Genomic DNA, 20,049 nt, shown 5'->3' with positions numbered 1-20,049 from the left:
ATGACGGCCATGGACCTGACCCAAGTAATTCAAGGCCCGACTCATGGGGGGGTTACACTCTCGACCTGGTTTTCTTATCTGGACAGTGGTTGGATGATCTGGGAGGGGGTTTGCCAACTATTGTCCCCCTGTCATGGTCCAATCACTATCTCCTGCAGCTGGTCTTCCGCTATGCCACCCCCTGCTGCTGGGCTGTGGAGATGACCAGGTGGTTCCACCCCAGGCACCTAATGGACCTGGAACGGTTCCAGATGGCGCTTGGGTCTTTACCTATCTCCCTCACTCACAGCCCGGTCGATGCTTTGGTGGATGTGTGGGAAAGTCTAATTACTTCGCTGCCCTCATTCGCTGCCCTCATCGCGTCCGCAGATAATCGCCCAGCCGCCCTGTTTAGGGTGACTCGCTCCCTCCTTAATCAGGAGATGAGGGAGGAGCCCTTACAGGGGCAGGCCAAGGAGTTTAGTCATCATCTGGTGGACAAAATCGCTCAGATCCGGGCCGGTCTGGACTCTGACTGGGCAGAGTCTGATGCGGAGGAATCAAGCGGTTTTGAGCATGTTATCTGGACTGAGTTCAATCTTGTGTCCCCCAGTGATGTGGACAGGATCATGAGGAGACTGAGCTCCACTACTTGTTTATTGGACCCGTGCCCCTCCTGGCTGGTTTATGCGGTCCGGGAGGAGACACGAGTCTGGTTCCAGGCAGTAATAACTGCTTCTTTGAGGGAGGGTGTATTCCCCGCTGCCTTGAAGGAGGCGGTGGTGAGGCCCCTTCTCAAGAAGCCTGTCCTGGACCCGGCGATTTTGAACAACTATCGTCCGGTCTCCAACCTTCGCTTTTTGGCGAAGGTTGTTGAGTGTGGTGGTAGATCAGCTTCCTCTGTTCCTGGAGGAAACTGATTATCTTGACCCATACCAATTGGGTTTCAGGCCCGGGTACAGCACGGAGACAGCATTGGTCGTGCTGGTGAATGATCTCTGGCAGGCTTGGGACAGGGGTTGTTCCTCTGTCCTAGTCCTATTAGACCTCTCAGTGGCTTTTGATACCATCAACCATGGTATCCTGCTGCGGCGTCTCAGGGGGCTGGGAGTGGGAGGCACTGTTTTGCAGTGGTTCTCCTCCTATCTCCTGGGCCGTTCACAGTCAGTGTTGACGGGAGGGCAGAGGTCCACCCCACGGTCTCCCATTTGTGGAGTTCCTCAGGGGTCGGTTCTCTCTCCCCTCTTGTTCAACATCTATATGAAGCCGCTGGGCGAGCTCATTCGTGGTTTTGGGGTGGGGTATCATCAATATGCTGATGATACCCAACTTTTTCTTTCTACCCCGAACCAACCCAGTGATGCCCTCGATGTGATGTCTCGTTGCCTGGAGGTGGTCCAGGTTTGGATGGGGAGAAACAGGCTTTGTCTCAATCCTGCCAAGACTGAGTGGCTGTGCATACCGGCATCTCGGGTTAACCAGTTTGTTCCATCGTTAATGGTGGGGGGTGAGGTGTTACCCCCCCCGTTGATAGGGCTTGCAACTTTGGCGTCCTCCTGGATTCATGGCTCAGTTTTGAAGATCATATAGGAGCCATGGCCAGGGGGGCTTTTGCCCAGGTTCGCCTGGTGTGCCAGTTGCAGCCCTATCTGGACCGAGATGTCCTACGCACAGTCACCCATGCGCTCGTGACCTCCCGGCTTGACTACTGCAACACTCTCTACATGGGGCTGCCCTTGAGGACCACTCGGAGGCTTCAGCTGGTGCAGAATGCAGCCGCGTGAGTTGTGATGGGAGTTTCCCGATACTGCCATGTAATGCCTCTTCTCCACGAGCTGCATTGGCTTCCAGTTGCCCTCCGGGTGAGATTCAAGGTGCTGGTGATGACTTATAAAGCCCTAAATGGCTTCGGTCCGGGATATCTGAGGGAACACCTGCTCCTGGCATCAACTCCCCATCGTCCTGTGCGCTTTTGCAGGGAGGGCCTTTTTAGGGTACTGCCAGTGAAGGACTGCCGGCGGGTGACTCCCAGAGAAGGGGCCTTCTCTGTGGGTGCGCCTGTCCTTTGGAACCACAAGACTGATTTAACAAAGTTCCAGAACATTTGATCTTTTTCCTTCAGACTAAGTTATCTGAAGGACCATATTCCCATTCCAGAAGCTCTTAGTGGTTCTCCACCTGAAAGAAGATGAGGCTTAGAAGTGCTGCTTTTTGATAGTAGTGCCAGTCCTTTGGAATGGGCATCATGTTGCCTCTGATTGGGTTCTTGAAGCTGCTTAAAACAGAGATCCTCTGGAAGGCATTTGAATTACAATATCATCTTGGCTGAGTATACTGGGAGGAAATGGGGCAGACAGAGAAAAGATTGTGTACAGAAACAACTTGTTTCCCTCCTTTACTCCCCTCTTGCTGAGCAAAGAGATTAGAGAGGAAGGGATTGCAAGAGAGTAAGCAGGTGCACAATGGGAAATACACTGGGTTGTTTCTATACTGGACTTTGCAGCTGGTGGTGCTAGTGCATTCCTTTTTATATGTATTCCCAATTAAAAAGACAAAAAATACGTAATCTGAAAAATTGCCTGAATTTATTATTTTTTTAATAATAAAGTTTAAAAAATAGGTCATTTTTCAAGGTAAAGGTGTTTGTCTTCAGATTCAATGTTATTATTACCAAAGCCAAGCTATGTATTGTTCAGGATATCTCCTGATGGATTTTTTTTTTAAATCAGTTTTGGGATTTTGGGAGTCTCTGTGTAATTCAGAAGTGGGCAAATGTTTTGCATCTTAAGTGTGTCCTTTTTTATACTACTTTGGGTAATATAGGACTACTGTGGATAAGGTGATATCTATCATTTATGGAGAAGTTCTAGGATTGTTCAACCCAAATTCCCCTTTACAAGAGAATAACATGAGCTATAAGCACATTAAAACTATCATTGACTTAGTATTCCATTTTCTTTATTTCCCATAAAAATGGGTTTGTTCCTGAATGTTCATAGTAAGAACATGGAGGCTAGAGGGAGAGGAGGCTGAGGATTTCATGCGTCATGGCAGATCTCCTTATTCACCTGGTAATCAATCCGTGGGAAGAGAAGAAGTGCCACTTTGAAGCAATGGAAGAAGGTGTATTTACCTTGTCTCCAATCAAAATTACTATCCCTTACTTAATGAAGGTATGTTTCACAGGGAAGATTTCCTCTGTAGAGAAACCAGCAACTTGGGGAAAACTTTAACAGGAAAAATGATTGTAAAGAAAGAAATTAAACATCTTTCCAATGGTTCCAATGTTCTGGCATTTTGTTAACTAGAAAAATATTATCCTATCAATATTAGATTGGTCCTGAATGGGATGATAAACTTGTGTCTGAATAGTACAATCTAGACCATGGAAGTTGGGGTTTTTTCATAAAGTGAGTAATGGGCTTAGTATACAGGTGAAAGCCGCTCCTGAACAACAAACAACGTCAGAAGCGTCTTACCTGGGCTAAAGAAACACAGACCTGGTTTGTTGCTCAGTGGTCCAAAGTCCTCTTTTCTGATGAGAGCAACTTTTGCATCTCATTTGGAAACCAAGGACCCAGAGTCTGGAGGAAGAATGGAGAGGCACACACTGCAAGATGCTTGAAGTCCAGTGTGAAGTTTCCACAGTCTGTGTTGATTTGGGGAGCCATGTCATCTGTTGGTGTTGGTCCACTGTGCTTCATTAAGTCCAGGGTCAACGCAGCCATCTACCAGGAGATTTTGGAGCATTTTATGCTTCCTTCCGCAGATGAGCTTTATGGGGATGCCGACTTCATTTTCCAGCAGGACTTGGCACCTGCCCACACTGCCAAAAGCACCAAAACCTGGTTCAATGACTGTGGGATTACTGTGCTTGATTGGCCAGCAAACTCGCCTGACCTGAACCCCATAGAGAATCTATGGGGCATTGCCAAGAGAAAGATGAGAGACATGAGACCGAAAAATGCAGAAGAGCTGAAGGCCGCTATTGAAGCATCCTGGTCTTCCATAACACCTCAGCAGTGCCACAGGCTGATAGCTTCCATGCCACGCCGCACTGAGGCAGTAATTGCTGCAAAAGGGGCCCAAACCAAGTACTGAGTACATACGCATGCTTATACTTTTCAGAGGTCCAATATTGTTCTATGTACACTCCTTGTTTTATTGATTGCATGTAATATTCTAATTTTCTGAGATTGTGGATTTGGGGTTTTCATGAGCTGTATGCCATAATCATCACAATTATGACAAATCACGGCTTGAACTATCTTGCTTTGCATGTAATGAGTCTATCTCATATATTAGTTTCCCCTTTTAAGTTGCATTACTGAAATAAATGAACTTTTGCACAATATTCTAATTTTTCGAGTTTCACCTGTATATGTCATACTGGTGTTTGTTTGTAGATAATTGGCCACTGTTGAATGGGTTGGCTTCTTTCTTTCAACATGATATTCTTCAGTTTTTCAAGTTTAGGAACATAACCATGTTTACTACCATAGACATAGTAACAATGGGAGTATCCTTTACATATGATTTAAGGGGTAAGCTATACTGTATGCAGTGCAGCAGCTGCTACATTATACTTATACAGGTGTCTTTTGTTTGCTTCTAAAATGGGGATGGATATTGAAAGTTCACATTAAAAGAAGTGAGGGAGACAGGATTGGAGTACCACCTCCTCCCAAATAAAAATGATCATTGAAACGTACCTCCTTGAACATCTGTTTGCTCAGAGTTTAGGAAGAATTGTTTAGCCACTCAACCTCCCACTGGTCTTTGGCTGCCTTTGGGGTCCAACTACATGTCAGAGATGCCCAAATTGTGCATCTGTCCTCAGAGTAACTCTTTCTACATAGTGCTTCTTCTTTTGGCAATCAGACTCAGAAGTTGACTCAGGAGGCCACCCTGTGGTTGCAAGGAAGCTTCTTACCTGAAAAAAGTAAACTCTAGTAATAAATAATAAAATTATTAGTCAAGTGCTACAGCAAAGTTTTTGATATGACCTATGGCAGAAACCTGCTTCTTATTAGCTAAACAGTGTGGATCTGGATGAAGGCTTCCAAAAAATAAAATCCCCATGCAGAAGTACTGGAGGACATGGTAGAAATTTAAATGAAAAATGTTGACTTCTGGTGAAGATGGCCAACTGAATACAAACCCAGGGAAGGATCCCTGAGAGGGTTTTTCCCTGGAATGTAGCTTCTTTCAACTATCAACAGAAGGAGCCGGCATTTCTTTAGTTTATATGACTCTCCTGGGTTAGGGAAAGTCCTAGAATTACCCTTCAAGAGCCTCCAATATAGCAACAGGTCTGCAAGTAGCTTCAGGAGCTGCTCTTTGAAGCAGCTTGTGTGCCAAAACTGGGGGTGAGGCTACAATCAGTTCTTGGTTGAAGAAGCAATCATTTTGAATTTATTTTTCAAATGGACAGTAAATTGTGCTAAAGCTAAAATAAGGAAGTGTGGATTATCCATAAAAAATTGATGAGGAAATATAGGGGTAGAAAGTCAGATTTTAGTTTATCATTTTTAGTAATTTATAGCTTGGTCTGCTTTGCTGTAGGTGGCTAAAACTAAATTTTTCCAATTTTTATGATTCCTGATTGGTCAGTAATTCTTAAGTGACTTACAAAAAAATTGCTACTCTTTGACTAAAGAGGGAGTTAAGAAAATGGAGGAGCAAATTATTACTGATGTATTTTAAAAATATTTAAATAAAATACATCAATTTATAGATCAGCTATGCTCCAAGGATGTTAAAAAGTCTATTCACACTACTTCAGACATGTAAATATGTGTAGAAAATCACCAACCACTGAGGCAATTTCACATGTAGCTGACAATGCAGAGGAGTCAACTATAATTTTGGAAAATAAACCTGATACCAATTTTTATTATGATGGCTTAAATAGAAGACTCCCAACACAATTGAAAGAAGAGCTCCAAGAAAATTTGCAGCATTTAAAAGGACAAGTTTGGGAATTTTTCCTCATGGACATTAACAAGGTTGTGAAATCCTTGAGAAAAAGAGAAGCTTATAACTACTTGACAAACATTCCAGAGAAGAAAAAGACTTTACTCCATAAGGACAAGGTGGAGGGACTGACTTAAACTTAATGAGTCAATTGGAATTAGGATGGATTTCCATCAGTCTGATATTTATAATTGAAAGAAAATATTAATCTAAAGTTTGAAAAGGTATTTAATGCTTAAATAACTCCTAAAGTATGTAAAATGTTATTGAAAGTGTATTTGAAAATACTGTATGTTGAGAGAAAGTTAAAGAAAAAGATGTATTAGCTTAAAGAAAAAAACATCCTTTAAAAAGGATGTATAAACAAAGAATTATTATTCCATGAGGGTAACTTGGAGGGAGTGATCAAAATTTAATGAATTAATTGGAGTTAGTTGGAATTTTATTGGTCTGAAAGTGAACTTTAAAGTATGTATGCTAGGAGAAAATTTTAAAAAAGATGCATTAGAATGTTTTAATCTTAGAAATGTTTTTAAAGAAAAGCTTAGTGTTTTAAAATGGATAAAATATTTTAAGGTTAAAGAATCTGAAAGAGTATAGTGAATGTTGTTAATATAAATGGTGATATTTTATAAAAATATTAAGTGCAAATAGAAATACATATTATTTCAACAGCAAGGAAGATAAAGCAGTAATGGTTAAATTGGTTGTTCTATTCAAAGAGGAAAATATATTTATGTTTTTTTTTTTGGATATCACTTCGGGATTTTATGCTTGTGATAAAAAAATGAAACTTTAACTTTGGTTTTGCCAATTAGATTTGTTGTTCCCTTAATTTCCTATTTTTCTTTTTCTTTGTATTTTATACATTGATAAAACAATAAGTTATTAGCACTGTTTAAATTTAAATGAAAAATGTCTACTAGGAATTATTTATTACCTCAGGTATCTAAGTGATAGAAGTACAGGGAATGAAGAATTAAGATTAAGAGTTTGATCAATTTAAAGATAATTGTGCCCAATTCTCCTTCCGTTTCTTTCTTTCCTTTCCCTTCCTTCCTTCCTTCCTTCCTTCCTTCCTTCCTTCCTTCCTTCCTTCCTTCCTTCCTTCCTTCCTTCCTTCCTGTATTATCAGGTTAGGCACTTGAATTTGTAAAAAACAAATGTAATACCATTTTAAAGTATTAATTAGTTACAACAAAACATTGTTTAGAAGATTGAAATGTATTGATAGCTTTGTTATGAAGAAGTTTTTCTTGTGCTGGTTTTTCTTGTGCTGGTAAGCAAGTTACATAGGTTAGGCTGACTTTGGGGTAGGCAGAGTTTAATTTTATGTGTCTGTGGTGAGAGAAAAAAAGCCACCTGCCAGAGCCCTTGCCAATGTTGCTGATGACAAATTGTGATGATGTTATAGCCAATGAGAAGAGAAGAACAGCATCAAGGAAAAAATGGATGGCTGAGTAAATATCAGATACTATGTTTGTGGTCTCCCCTCCTTAAATCTTTCACAGAATCCACTCTGCCCAGTTTATGCTTGAAAATACATTATTATGCTCATTCTTAGAGATAATTGTTTTGCAGCATTTTTTTTCTAAAGTGATCAGAATTTTCTATGGTTGGTATAATGATGGCAGAAATGATGGGTTCCTTTGCATTCTGTAAAAAGAAATAAAAAGGTAAAGATTCCCCCGCACATGCGTGCTAGTCATTTTCAACTCTAGGGGCTGGTGCTCATCTCCGTTTCAAAGCCGAAGAGCCAGCGCTTGTCCGAGGACGTCTCCATGGTCATGTGGCCGGCATGACTAGATGCCAAAGGCGCACGGAACGCTGTTACCTTCCCACTGTAGTGGTCCCTATTTTTCTACTTGCATTTTTATGTGCTTTCGAACTGCTAGGTTGGCAGAAGATGGGACGAGTAACAGGCGCTCACTCTGTTATGCGGCACTCGGGATTCGACCCGCCAAACTGCCGACCTTCTGATCGACAAGCTCAGCGTCCTAACCCACTGAGCCACCATATCCCTTAAAAAGTAAATATTTTATACTTAATTGAAGTTTAATAAAACAAGATTTTACAAATGAATATTTTATTAGATCAAAGATTTCTAGTGTCAAACCCTGATATCTGGATGAGATTGATAGTGGAATTGTCTTGGAGGGTATTGGATTAGTCAGACCCCACCTCGTCCCCACGCACACTTTGTTCCCTTCCTTTCCATTATGGTTAATTGAATTTTATCTGAATTTTATCTGGTATTTATTGTTTTAGCATTTTAATGTTTAAATTGTATTATAATTTTTTGACTGTAAGCTGCCTAGAGTCGCCTTGGTAAAATGTGTGGCATAGAAGTCTAATATTAAACAAGCAATCAAACAAACAGATAGCTACTAAATACAATTTCTCAAAATACAACTAAAATACATGGCTATAAATAATAAAAAGTCAATAAGATGAAAAAATATTAATTTCTAAGGTATTACTTACCTAAAGTGGTAACACTAGCAGAGATGTTTATTTGCCAAAAAAGTTGTTGACAATAATTTTTCTGAATTAATGTCATCACTGCAGGGATTGATGGGACAAAACATCTCTTTAAAAGTGCTGTTATTAATAAATCTGAAAGTATTTTCCCAGGATTAGACTGCACATTTTCAAGCAAAAGACAGAATTCGTCCTTTTTACTAATGGAGTTTTTGACTAGAGAAGTAGATTGAGCAAGAGGCTCCAAAACATAGCAGAAAGGTATATAATACAGAACAATTTTGATTAAAAAAAGAACAGGACTTCAAGGACTTTAATGCTTCAATAAATAATATTTTATTGCATATGGCTATTAAGGATAGCAGCCAAGATCAGTAAAGACTAAAGACTAAATTTTAGTTCCATGTTTTCTGTTCCCCAGCAGCATCACTGATTATTTCTATATACATGGTGTGCATTGGAAGACACAGCAAGATAAATTAAGTATTTTGCCTTAGCATAATGCCAAGAAATATATTTACTATCTCAATGTCCAGAAACAATTATATTTCTAAAAAGAAAACACTGCTTATAACTGTTAATGTTACATAGCAAAAAATATTTTAAAATTTAAGGTAAAATTAGGCTGAATTTACAAAGACCCAATGTACATAGCAAAGTGTTAGCAAATTTAACATTTATACATTTTGGTTTCATATTGTAAACTAGATTAAGAATGTAATTATTTGCATATGCCTTGTGAAATGTAAATTATTGACAATGTCAGTATATATTCAAGCTCATTTATTTTAGAAACAAACTAAACTGACTATTATGGTCTCAGGGACTTACTTTTCCCCCTGAAGTCATTAGAAGCAGTGCTCCATTACTTGAGGACATGATATCCAGCTATCTTCATTAATTTAATTTATGATATTCCCCCATAACATAATGCTTTCAAGATGTTTTGGATTACAATTTCCACAACCCAAGCCAGCATGGGCATTAATCAGGAATATTAGAAATTGCAGTCAAAAATTTCTGCAGAAATGTGGGGCATTTTTTTGGCTTTTATTTGATAATTCCATTCTTCAACATATACTGTCCTCCCATTTCCTCAAAAAACCTTAAGTGAGTAGAGATTACATTCAGATGCATCGTTCTACAGAGTCTTCTGTCCCACTGCTCAGCATGAAAGCAGGAGAATTTTGAATTATCCTGAGCAATAGCTCAGTAAAGATAGAAAGTACTGCTTTTGGTGACGTTGTGTTCATTGCTTAAACACAGACCACGTTCAAGGAATAACTTACAGTTGCTCTTAGTAATGATAGTAATACATTTTTAAAAAGTCTCTTGAATCAAAAATGGATCAGAAGCAACAACAAGAGGACCACCAAAGCTTTGAAGATATGTAAAAATAGCAGCTCTGACACTGTTATTTTCAAAATACTGAATATGTATGTTCTTATGAACTATCTTTGGGAGACTGACTGAAAATTTTGTTCTCTCCCCAAATATTATGCTTTTTTTTAAAATGGAAATTGTTATTTCTTGTTGAAGAAAAATATTCAGCTTTACTGAATAATATGCTGAATTTTGTACAAAAGTTTGCCATCTTTTTGACATGTATTACCCTTCATTTCTAAATTTTAGTTGCAAGAAAATAAGCTAATACCAAGAATAAGCTGATAAACATAAGCATACAAATAGGATAAAAGATCTCTGAAGTCTGCAAAACTTTAAAAGAAACTAAAGTTTAATGGTACCAGGTTTTGCTGCTTCCACAGCAGATCTTATATTTATCAGAAATATAGCGATAGAAATCTAATCTATCAAGTTTCATCTTGGCTTTAAGTTTTTCAGGTCCCATTTTCCGTTTGCATGTAAGTAAAAGAAGCAGCCAGCCAGTAGCAGAGTTCTTGATAGATTCGGTAAGGCTGACAACTGTACTATGCCACTGAGAGAAAGGAAATGTCAGCCATCCTAAGCCACAGTACAAATCCAGTTTGACTTTTAACTGAGGTAGTGCTGTAGAGGTTTGAAAATATGCTAGCAAACGCCAAATTTTACTGCTGTAGCATGTGCAAGCAGAACCTCTTAACATGCTGAAGAGTAAGTACAGTTCATTGGTACTGAAAAGGCAATGATCACAATCCATCAGCTGAGGTCCAAAGTCCTAAAACATATCACGCTGAGCACAGTTTAAGCAAACAGCGGCACGGTGTTGCAAAAGATCCTGGTAAATGAGACAGGTTGCTTCTCCTCCAATAATAATGAAGAAATGTTCTCAAAGCTACGTGAAGTAGGGAGAAAAATGGATCTTATAGCAGCTTAAATCTAAAATGATGACAGTTCTACCAAGTGTAAGGATGAAACTGGCTTCTTCATTCTGAAAAGGGGGAAAAAAACAAATCAGTAAGTTCTAATCAAAAGTAATCAAAGGTACAGACTATCCTTATGTACTAATTTACTGGGTTTTTTTTAATTACTGATTAACGTAGGCATAGCTGATTTCTAAATTCTAAGGAACTTCTTAGTTCTAAGAAACCTTCTTAGGAATTCAGAGCTGCTCCAGAAATATTAGCTGCCACAGAAGATGCTGCACATCTAACATTAACATTACACTGGTAAGTTTCCCTTCAGTATCACTGCCACAGTTCTCCTAGAACCAGGAATAGGAGATCAGAAGAGAAACTATCCACTTCCTCTACTAAAGCTAAAATAAATGTAAGCAAGCAATTTTTCAGGGCACACAAAAGACTCTTCTCTGAATTATCTGAGCTCTTTACTACATGCTATTTGGGAAAGAGAAAATGGAGATTTATGGTGCACTGGGTCCTGACACTCTCTCCTTCACAGCTTTCTTCTTGTTTTACTTTTAGAATAGAATATTTATTTATTTATTTATTAAATTTTTATACCGTCCTTCTCCTGAAGGACTCAGGGCGGTGTACAGGGCAATAAATATCAAAATGTAAATACAAAAGTTAAAAAAGAGATTAAAAAGAATTAAATACTTATGCCCAACATAATACAATACTAAAAGTGTGTTAAAAACTAAATCCAACCCCAAACCCATCAGACCACGCCAGATTGTTCAAATAAAGTTTTTAAATCACGCCGGAAGGAGCGCAGGTCGGGAGCCATCCGGAGCTCAACCGGCAAGCGGTTCCACAGGTCTGGCGCGCCCACAGAGAACGCCCTCCCCCTGGGGGCCACCAATCGACATTCTTTGATCGGAGGTACCCTGAGGAGGCCCTCTCTGTGGGAGTGCACTGGACGGAGGGAAGTTGATGCCGGCAGCAGGTGCTGCCGTAGGTAATCCGGACCCATGCCATGTAGGGCTTTGTAGGTCATAACCAGCACCTTGAATCTAGTCCAGGCCCCTGCTCAAGCTTAGTACAGTTTTTTTTTTTTCATTATAGTTGCAAAGGACAATTTGACAAAGAAAAGAAATATGATGAATGTTCCAAGAGAGATAATAAAACAACAACCCAAGCAAAACTGAGTTATTTTAGAAACTAAACTATTATGACATTAGAGACTAAAAACCATCCATTTCCATGGTTTGTAACAAAGTTATGAGTATTGGGACACCAATATTATGCATATTGGTGGTCTACAATGCATCAGGAATAATTTAGAAAATATACTTGGAATGTGTAGGAAGAAAATTGCATCATTCAGCAACTCTTTTAAGCAGCTGTATAATTTCTCAGCTGTCACCCAAGCATCATTCAGCTGTAATGATCAACCTATCAACAGACTGACTGAGAGCACCACTCATCCCATGGGTATCAAGAGCATTATGGAAGAGCAAGCAGCAAACAGGTTGATAGCACCACCATGGACAAAAGCTGGCAGTATTGAATTTACTGGACTGAATGATGTTATTTTCACAATATTTTATAATATGTTTTCCTGTATTAGAACTTCATGCTGTGAAGACTCTTGTGGTTGACTAGAGACATCATGCTAGCCAGTTTAACTTACTAACCTCCATTCCTTCAGCTAGTATAAAGTATGCCAGCATAAATTTACTCTGTCAAAATAACCAGACTGTGATGCACAGCGTTAACAAAAGTTGAGAATGGTGCTGTTTTAGTAATTTACTGTAGGGCAAGCTATGGTGCAGTGATTGGTGGATTTTTCTGCTAATGAAAAAGATCTACTGATCCCTCCCCCTAATTTGGGCTGAGGCTGGGACTTGGGAAGGAGGCTGATCTGGGGGAGGAATTCCAGGAAAATAGGAGAGGCTTTCTTCCTAGATCTCCTGTTTTGTGTGTGGGGTTTTGGGGAACAGCAATATCTATTCTCTCCTCCAAGATTCCCCACATGACTTTCCCATACCATGTGTATAGACAGAGGCTGAGCAAAGAGTCCTGGTTCAGCAAGTGCCACCCCCATATGACCTATTGTAGGAAGCCTGTGGAAATGACTTTGGAGAAAGAATTGAAATACTGTTAGAAAAAAACCAGGTGCAGAGGAAACATGCATTAGGTTCAAAGAGGCAGAAGAGCATCACAAAGAAACTCCAGACTCTTCTCACTCCTTTGGCTGCAAGAGGGAGAGAAGGGAAGGCATGGGCAGACTTGCAAAATTCTCTCATTGCAGCCTTTTTCATAAAGTATAGTTCTGGTCCTCCAGTGGAGATTGCTTCCCAATCTGATCTATTTGGAAAAGCTGACACCTGCCTACACACTGTGAGGAGAATCCAACAGATGCCCCACATAGTGCGATGGCTGGGTTGCAACAGCTGCAACCCAATGGCATGGCTACCAACAAGCTGTATGAGAGAAGCCCTCAGCAACTTGTAGGCAGTTACTAGGAGCTAAGGTAGGAGTCCCCTAGCACCAATGGGTAGTTTGTGAGTTGATTACTGCTATAAGAAGTTGGAACTTACTTCTGTTGCAGTCAGAGCCACCATTATGTACAACTGGCAACATTCTGCACATCTGGCAGGTACTGACTTAAGTGGGAATTCCCCATGTTGTGTTGCAGGCCAATGCTGATCTTGTAAGTTGCTAAGCACCCCAACCCTTTTGTGTAGTGGGTCCGACGCAAGGAAGAGACGCCAGCCGGAGTACGTGTTCAGCTCTTTATTGGAAGGGGGTAGCGTACTGGGGAATGAAGGTTACCTGGCCTCCTTAAATACCTAGCCAGGTACGCGGACAGCCAATGGGGTTGGCCCTAGGTTTCCCGCCAAAACTAGGTTTCCCGCCAAAACCGTTCAGGCCAATGCCCCCTGGTGGCAGCTGCCTGCATACATAACAGCTACTCATGCATGTTGATGGCTCAGATGATTACTTGCAAAGTTATGGAAAGTTTCTGCTGGTTTAACCATTACTGAATCTTCTGACATGTATGCAGTAGAAAGGGGGCGGAAGTATGCCCACCTGATAAAGGGCCAGCAGTAGAGGGATATTTCTCTTTCCCCCCCCCCCCCCCGTTCCCTTTCCCCATATTACTAGCTCAGTTACTGCCAAGTTTTGGCCAAAAGAAGGTGAAAAAAAAACCCTCTGATTCAGTTTTGGCTCTGGTTTGGAGATGAGAGGAAAGGGCTCTGTAGCATTCTCTTTGATGTCTCCAACCTGACATAAAGTCATGTGGTCTGTGATCTTTCTGGATGTGGTCATTTAGGAATCTATTTTAGCACTGTATTAACTGTTTTAATTTCTGGCACTTTTCAGAATGTTAGAAATTCAGTTACCTATGTACATATTGTCAAGATTCATAGACAAACTAGGTATAAATGCCCATTATATAGTTCTTCTACTTTCAATGCAACCTTTTACTTATATCCACAGATTTAACCACATTTTCTTGCTACCTATGAAACAACAATTTTTCTTTTTATTGGTTCTTTTTGAAGTACTGTTAAATAAATGGTCGTAAGTTGAGGAATACACACTTGTTCTGTACGTTTTTAGCTGACAAAGATTTTTAGATATTCTAGATCAGGGGTGTCAAACTGCCGGCCCGCAGGCCGGATGTGTCATGCGGAAGCCGCATCCACCCCATTGCTGGCAATGACAAAACCGTCTCAATATGTTGTGTGACATCATGTGACGTCACAAGTTTGACGTGTCTGTTCTAGATGTTAAGACATTTGTTTTATTTTTTGAGCTGAACTGAAGCAGAAGGTGCAGAGCTTAAAAATTACAGTAGACAAAGATTCTTTTAAATAAAAAATGCACAGCCCTTAGTCATTTGGAAGTGACTGAAAACAGCATGACATTGTACAGATTAGGATTGGCGAATACTAGGTGAATGCCTCAGTGTCTTGCTTATCTTGTGAAATATACTTGACCTTCTCTGGTTCAGCAAGTTCAAAGAATAAACTTGAACATTGTTGAATCAAGAGGGCATTTGGAGGAGCAAAGTAACATACAACTGGGGAAAAGGCAAACACACCTACACTTGATACTATTTTATACACTTTCAAGATCACAGTTATGTCAGCTTTTTATCGTTTACAAATTTTGTGCCAAACAAAACATAACTGCTAATTTCTGTGAGATACACCAAGCTTACCATTCCTGTTATTGATTACTACAGTTATTCTGTTAAATGCTAGCATTTTCCTTATGTTTTCCTTATTATTATTTGCGATGGGCATAATTTTAAATTTAACATCAATAGATAACACTGAAAGTGTATTTTGTATCCACTGTTCTAGGTTTCCATAACAAACAATTCAAATTTATAGACCTGTTACTGTTTGGGCTTTTTTGAAACTTGCAACAAAAATGCATACCACTGCACATAAAAATAATGTAACTATTCCATAATAATTAACCACACTGCATTTATCAAAGTATCAGGAATTACATGAACTTCACATTTGGGAGGGCACCAAAGTAATGATCGTGTAACCCTTGGTTAATAAATATACACACAGTTCACAGCAGTGGATGCTTGAGACCCATTTCTTGTCAACATCTGAACCTATTGGGTTTGTCCTTTTTTTTTTAAAAGATCCAAGGAAGAGGACTTTTGAGGAATCTTATTTTTTTGATATACATTTTCGGGGTTTGTTTTATATTTCTTGTATTATGTATGGAGTACATATTGTTCATTCATAGTACATGATACGTTTCTTTTTCTCTTGTGTTTCTTCTTCAGAAAAATAAATAAAAATAGTGCTACCATTCCATAACAGAATAGAGCAATAAGAATTCCCCAATGGGAGAAAACATACAAGAGAGAGAATAAAAGCATGACTGATTTAAGATCTCTATAGCAAAATAAAAAGCTACATGGGCAAAAATGTCAATAGCACAATTTTATTTATGTTTACTCTGAATGTAGCCAGATTGGCTCATCTCAAAAATCAAAACAGAATAAGATCTGGTCCATTAAGACTATGGTATCTAGATGGCAAAAATCTGGGCTTTTAATCCAGCAGCAAAGTATTCATCTTCCCTATCTCTGAACTCCCTCAAATACTTGTCCTGATGTTTGGTATAATATGGTAGTCCTAGATTAGTATTTGGGCAAGAGTACTCCTGAGTATATTGCAGATGCAGTGGATTAAGATTGAAAAGTTGAAAAAACAACCTGGAAGAGGGAAGCGGCAAATGAGTTCTATTCTGCTGCCAAGAAAACTTCATGGTCATATTTATAAAATCACCAGGAATCCAGCTCCATGGTAAGGAGAATTTACCTACTTACTCTAAACTACATTCTTTTTCAGTAGGAATTAGTTTTAGAATTGGAGCATCAACAAGTTACTAGACTAAGAAATAACACACTAGCTGAGATTCACATATTTAAATTTGGAATACTTTCATATAATCTTAAACTAGCATCTCCACAAAAGTTCAGCAAAATAATTTAAAGTAAATAGGCAAAGTATTTTGATTTAGTGCTTTTTCTTGCTCTAATGGCTCTTTCAAAAGCTCAGTTATTGAAAGGGAAGCAGGAGTAAGTTTGCAAACTCACCTTTCACTAAAGATGTTTTTTTCAGATTGTGGGCCAGAGCATTTATACTGGCATAGGTACTGTTGATATTTCCACTGATAGGATACATGTCTTTGTGCTCAACTTGGTCTCCAACTGCAAGATCACTTCCATGCAATGCATCAACAGCAATGTAGTTGAGGCCATTCTGGAAGCCAGCTGAGGTTTCCCGGCACATGGGGCTACTGTTCTGCTCCTCTCCCAAACCTTCGTTTTTCCTGAGGGACACATTTTCTACAGAGGCAGAATTCTGCCGCTTAGGATTGTGTGCAAAGGAAGGAGAAACAGGAGTCACTGTGGTAGTAGATAAGAAAGTTTCTGAGCTGTGCCTTCGACGCCCCTGAGGATCAGCACGAATGACTTTGGCTCCATGATTGGGATCAAAAGGACGACTAGCAAAGACAAAAGCCTCCACCCCAGGAAGGGTAAGTTGCTTCAGTCCAGGGCCAGGGCCAGTCACACAAGCACTTTCTGGCTTGTGTGAGATGGGCTGGGGTGGTGCGTTGGCAGTGTTAAAAATCATCTCTGCATAGTCACCAGCTTCGGAAGTAGGGCTGGAAAGGTAAGCCATCTGCATTCCAACCTTTAAATAATGCTTGTCTAGCTGCCTGGGGTTAGGGCAAGATACTGGCATCAGTATTTCTTCCAAGGACCCGAGAGAGATGGCACTTGTCTGTGGACCATCAAAGTTGAGGTTCATATAATTGGAAATCCTCGAGCCATTATGCCCACCTAAGCCAGGGTTAAGCAGAGAAGATACACCCTCGCAGGCTGGTGCCAGTGAGTAGCCAATATCAACGTAATCTCCACTGGAACTCTGAGGTTCCTTTAGAAGAGGCTGTTCATTCATGCTGGATAGCAAAATCCCCAGAGAAGGGTGACTGGACTGGGTATTCCCTGTCTTTTGGCTGAAAGAGTTCTCAATTTGATTGTGATGCATGGATAAATGGACTGAAGTATTGTTGCATGGAGCAAGAAAGAATTTCCCTTTGGGAGTGTAATTCTGTCTGCCTGTTGAAGAGCTCATAAACATGTACTGGTCACTGTCCTTTCTCTCACCATGGGAATCTGACTGTTGTTGGCATGCATGCAACAGGCTACCCAAGTAACCAGCCTGGTTTCCAAGCCTCAAAGCACTGAAATGATCAGTTGAGAGCATAGGTGAATCTGAAGCAGAAGGTCCATGCAAAGGGGGCAGAAGCAAAGGGGACATACTGATGTAGTCATCGTTGGCCAATCTTTCTTCTGGACTCTCTCCAGGCAGCCTGGTTCCGGTACCCCACATATGCATGTAACCACAATCATCTGGAGAACTCTCCCTGTTGATTTTGTAGGAATAAGACTGTGCAATCTGTTGTGGGGTGGACACACTGGTGGGGTGCATAGACATATAGCCATCAGAATCAGTCTGCAATGACATGACAGATGATATGCTGGGACTCATGGGCATATAGCCATCCTCCTTGGGCACAGTACAACCTATGTGTGACCTATCACTGCCGATACCACCACACCCAATGTCCACATCACAATAATCCTCGGGATAAGGAGTATAGGTTGTCTTTGGTGAATATCCTGCCCTTGAAAGGGTGGCCTGCATGAGTGTGTACTCGTTGAGGGAGGCAGAGGAGACTGGAGGAGGCAAGGAGCCTTGGTGTGCTGGTGTTGTCAAAGAGTAAGTGCGCTTCCTGGGAACCTTGTCCTCTCCACAAAGATATAGCTGGTGGCGAAGGGGTTCCCGCTCCATAGCAATGTAACCATCCAACTGCCAGCCAGGAGGAGTCTCAGGTGTGTTGCTATGGTGGCTTGTTGTTGAAGAAGATGAGAAAGGCAGTAGCTCTCCAGCTGGACTGGAGTCTAATTCCTCAAAAGTCATAAAGCCAGCTAGGTCACTGGGGGAACCAGAAGCAGAAGCGCCGCAACTAGATAAGCGCCGAGAGGCCAAGCTCGGCTCTGTGGTCAACTTTGGTCCCAGGGAGGAAGAATGACCTAGGGAGCCAGCAGAATGGATTGCCGTCAGCCCTCCCAGTGGGCTAGGGGCCCCTCTGATTCCGAGGCGATGTGAGATTTGCCCCGTTTCAGGGCTCAGGGGGCTGTCAGACAGCGAGTCAGCCCTAATTCCATCACTCTCGCTGGCCGTCCGCACCCGGCTGCTGTGGCTGCTGCTGCTGCTGCTGCTGCTGCTGCTACTCCCTGCTACAGCCAAGATGTCAGTGCGCGAACGGCGGAGGCGGCCAGTCTGGCTGGGGGGCAGAGGCGCCAGCGGGTGATGGGCGTGATGGCGGCGGCCGGGAACGGAGATGGGCCGGCTGCACATAGACGATAATCCCCCGCCGCCGCCCGCAGTCACGGCGACCGTGGTGGCGCCTCCGGACGAGGAGGACGAGGACTGGCTCTTGCTTCGCGGGCGGAACTCCACGAGCTCCCGCAGCGCCTTCATGGCCTCCAGGATGGTCTCGTGGATGTTCTGCGCCACCACCGAGTCGTCGGCTTGCATCCAGAGCTCCCCGGGCCCCGTTGAGGCCGAGCGCCCCAGTTCCATGAAGAAAAAGCTGTCCGAGTGACCGCACCGGCGGATGTTCATAAGCTGCAGCGTCACGCAAGGCCGGTCGCAGTTGAGCCGCACCAGCCCGACCGTGCGCGCCGCCAGGCACAGGCGGTGCACGCCCGTCAGGTTGCGGCTCTGCCCGAGTCCCTTCGGCTTCAGCGTCACCTGCCACACCTCGCGGTAGGCGGCGGACGAAGGGGGCCTGCAGCCCGGTTGCCCGTAGCCGAAGTCCTCGCAGGAGGCCAACCGGGACGGGTGCCGAGGAGAGCCCTGTGCCGAGGCCCGGCCCTCGTGCAGCAGCTCGGTGATCGCTTGGTACCAGGCCTCCTGCTCAGGCTCGTTTTCGGCCGCCAAGGCGAAGTACTCGTCGCGCGTGTAGAGGGCGACGAGGTGCTTGTGCTTGGCGTCGGCTCGTTTGTGGATATTGAGGCAGGCGTCGAGGGCGATGGTCCGCTTGGGAGCCGTGGACTTACTCCGCCACTTCTTCTCGCTCTCGTAGTACTCCAGTCGGGCCGGCTGCGGCGGCGACGCCTCCTCCCCCGCTGCCGCCCCGCCACTGGGGGCGCGAAGCACGAAGAAGCGCTTGTGGCCATGCTTCTGCTTGCGAAGGTAGCCGCACTTGCGCACGCCCGGCGGTGGCTGCTGCTGCTCCTGTTGTTGCTGCTGCTGGTTGTTGTTGTTGTTGTTGTTGAAATTGGGGCCAGCCGAGGAGCTGCTGGGCGATTCCGGCGCGGGGGTGGTCGCCATCCCCCAGGATGGGAGGGTATTCCGGGAGGGCGAGCCCCGGGCTTCCGCGGCGCGCGGCACCTGTCCCTGGTATCTTCTGGGTCTGCTCGTGCCGTCAGCTGGAGCTCCTTCGCCTCTGTCCGCCCGAGGCTACTGCGCAAGCTCCGTCAGTTTCAGCACCACGGACGCAGCGAGTTACTTCTCGCACTTTGCTCGTCCCCGCGAAGAGCAAAACAACACGTGAACAGCCGGTTACCCAGCAGTTACCCAGACGCTCAAGCACACGGAGGGATGGGGTTGCCGGGAGATGCCGCCTCTGCCCTTTCATCCCACCGCGCTCCACATTGGGTGCCACACCGCGTAAAAGGCAGCTTGCTCCACCAATAGCGTGGAAGACA

General features: G+C 42.6%; 1 protein-coding gene across 2 annotated transcripts; it reads right to left on the bottom strand.

The window, feature by feature from the left end:
- Nucleotides 1-8,754: 8,754 nt before the first annotated feature.
- IRS2 (insulin receptor substrate 2) lies at nucleotides 8,755-20,045 on the bottom strand. Of its 2 annotated transcripts, XR_014492013.1 has the most exons (3): nucleotides 16,360-20,045; nucleotides 12,766-12,853; nucleotides 8,755-10,804 (listed from the first exon to the last, which is right to left on the bottom strand). XR_014492013.1 is itself a non-coding variant. In XM_083358698.1 (2 exons), the coding sequence occupies exons 1-2, from the start codon at nucleotides 19,670-19,672 to the stop codon at nucleotides 10,800-10,802; spliced, it is 3,318 nt and encodes a 1,105-aa protein (XP_083214824.1). In that variant the 5' UTR covers nucleotides 19,673-20,045; the 3' UTR covers nucleotides 8,755-10,799. The 2 variants fall into 2 exon arrangements, 1 of the variants encoding a protein (XP_083214824.1); XM_083358698.1 differs by lacking the exon at nucleotides 12,766-12,853.
- Nucleotides 20,046-20,049: the final 4 nt, after the last annotated feature.

This window comes from Vipera ursinii, assembly GCF_947247035.1.
Source record: "Vipera ursinii genome assembly, chromosome: 1".
NCBI lineage: Eukaryota > Metazoa > Chordata > Lepidosauria > Squamata > Viperidae > Vipera > Vipera ursinii.
Note: the sequence above shows the minus strand (reverse complement) of the source record. Positions and strands in the feature narration are given on the sequence as shown.

What these genes read in the sequence shown, in the direction of transcription:
- IRS2 (XM_083358698.1), bottom strand. Translation starts at nt 19,672, where the DNA reads ATGGCGACCACCCCCGCGCCGGAATCGCCCAGCAGCTCCTCGGCTGGC.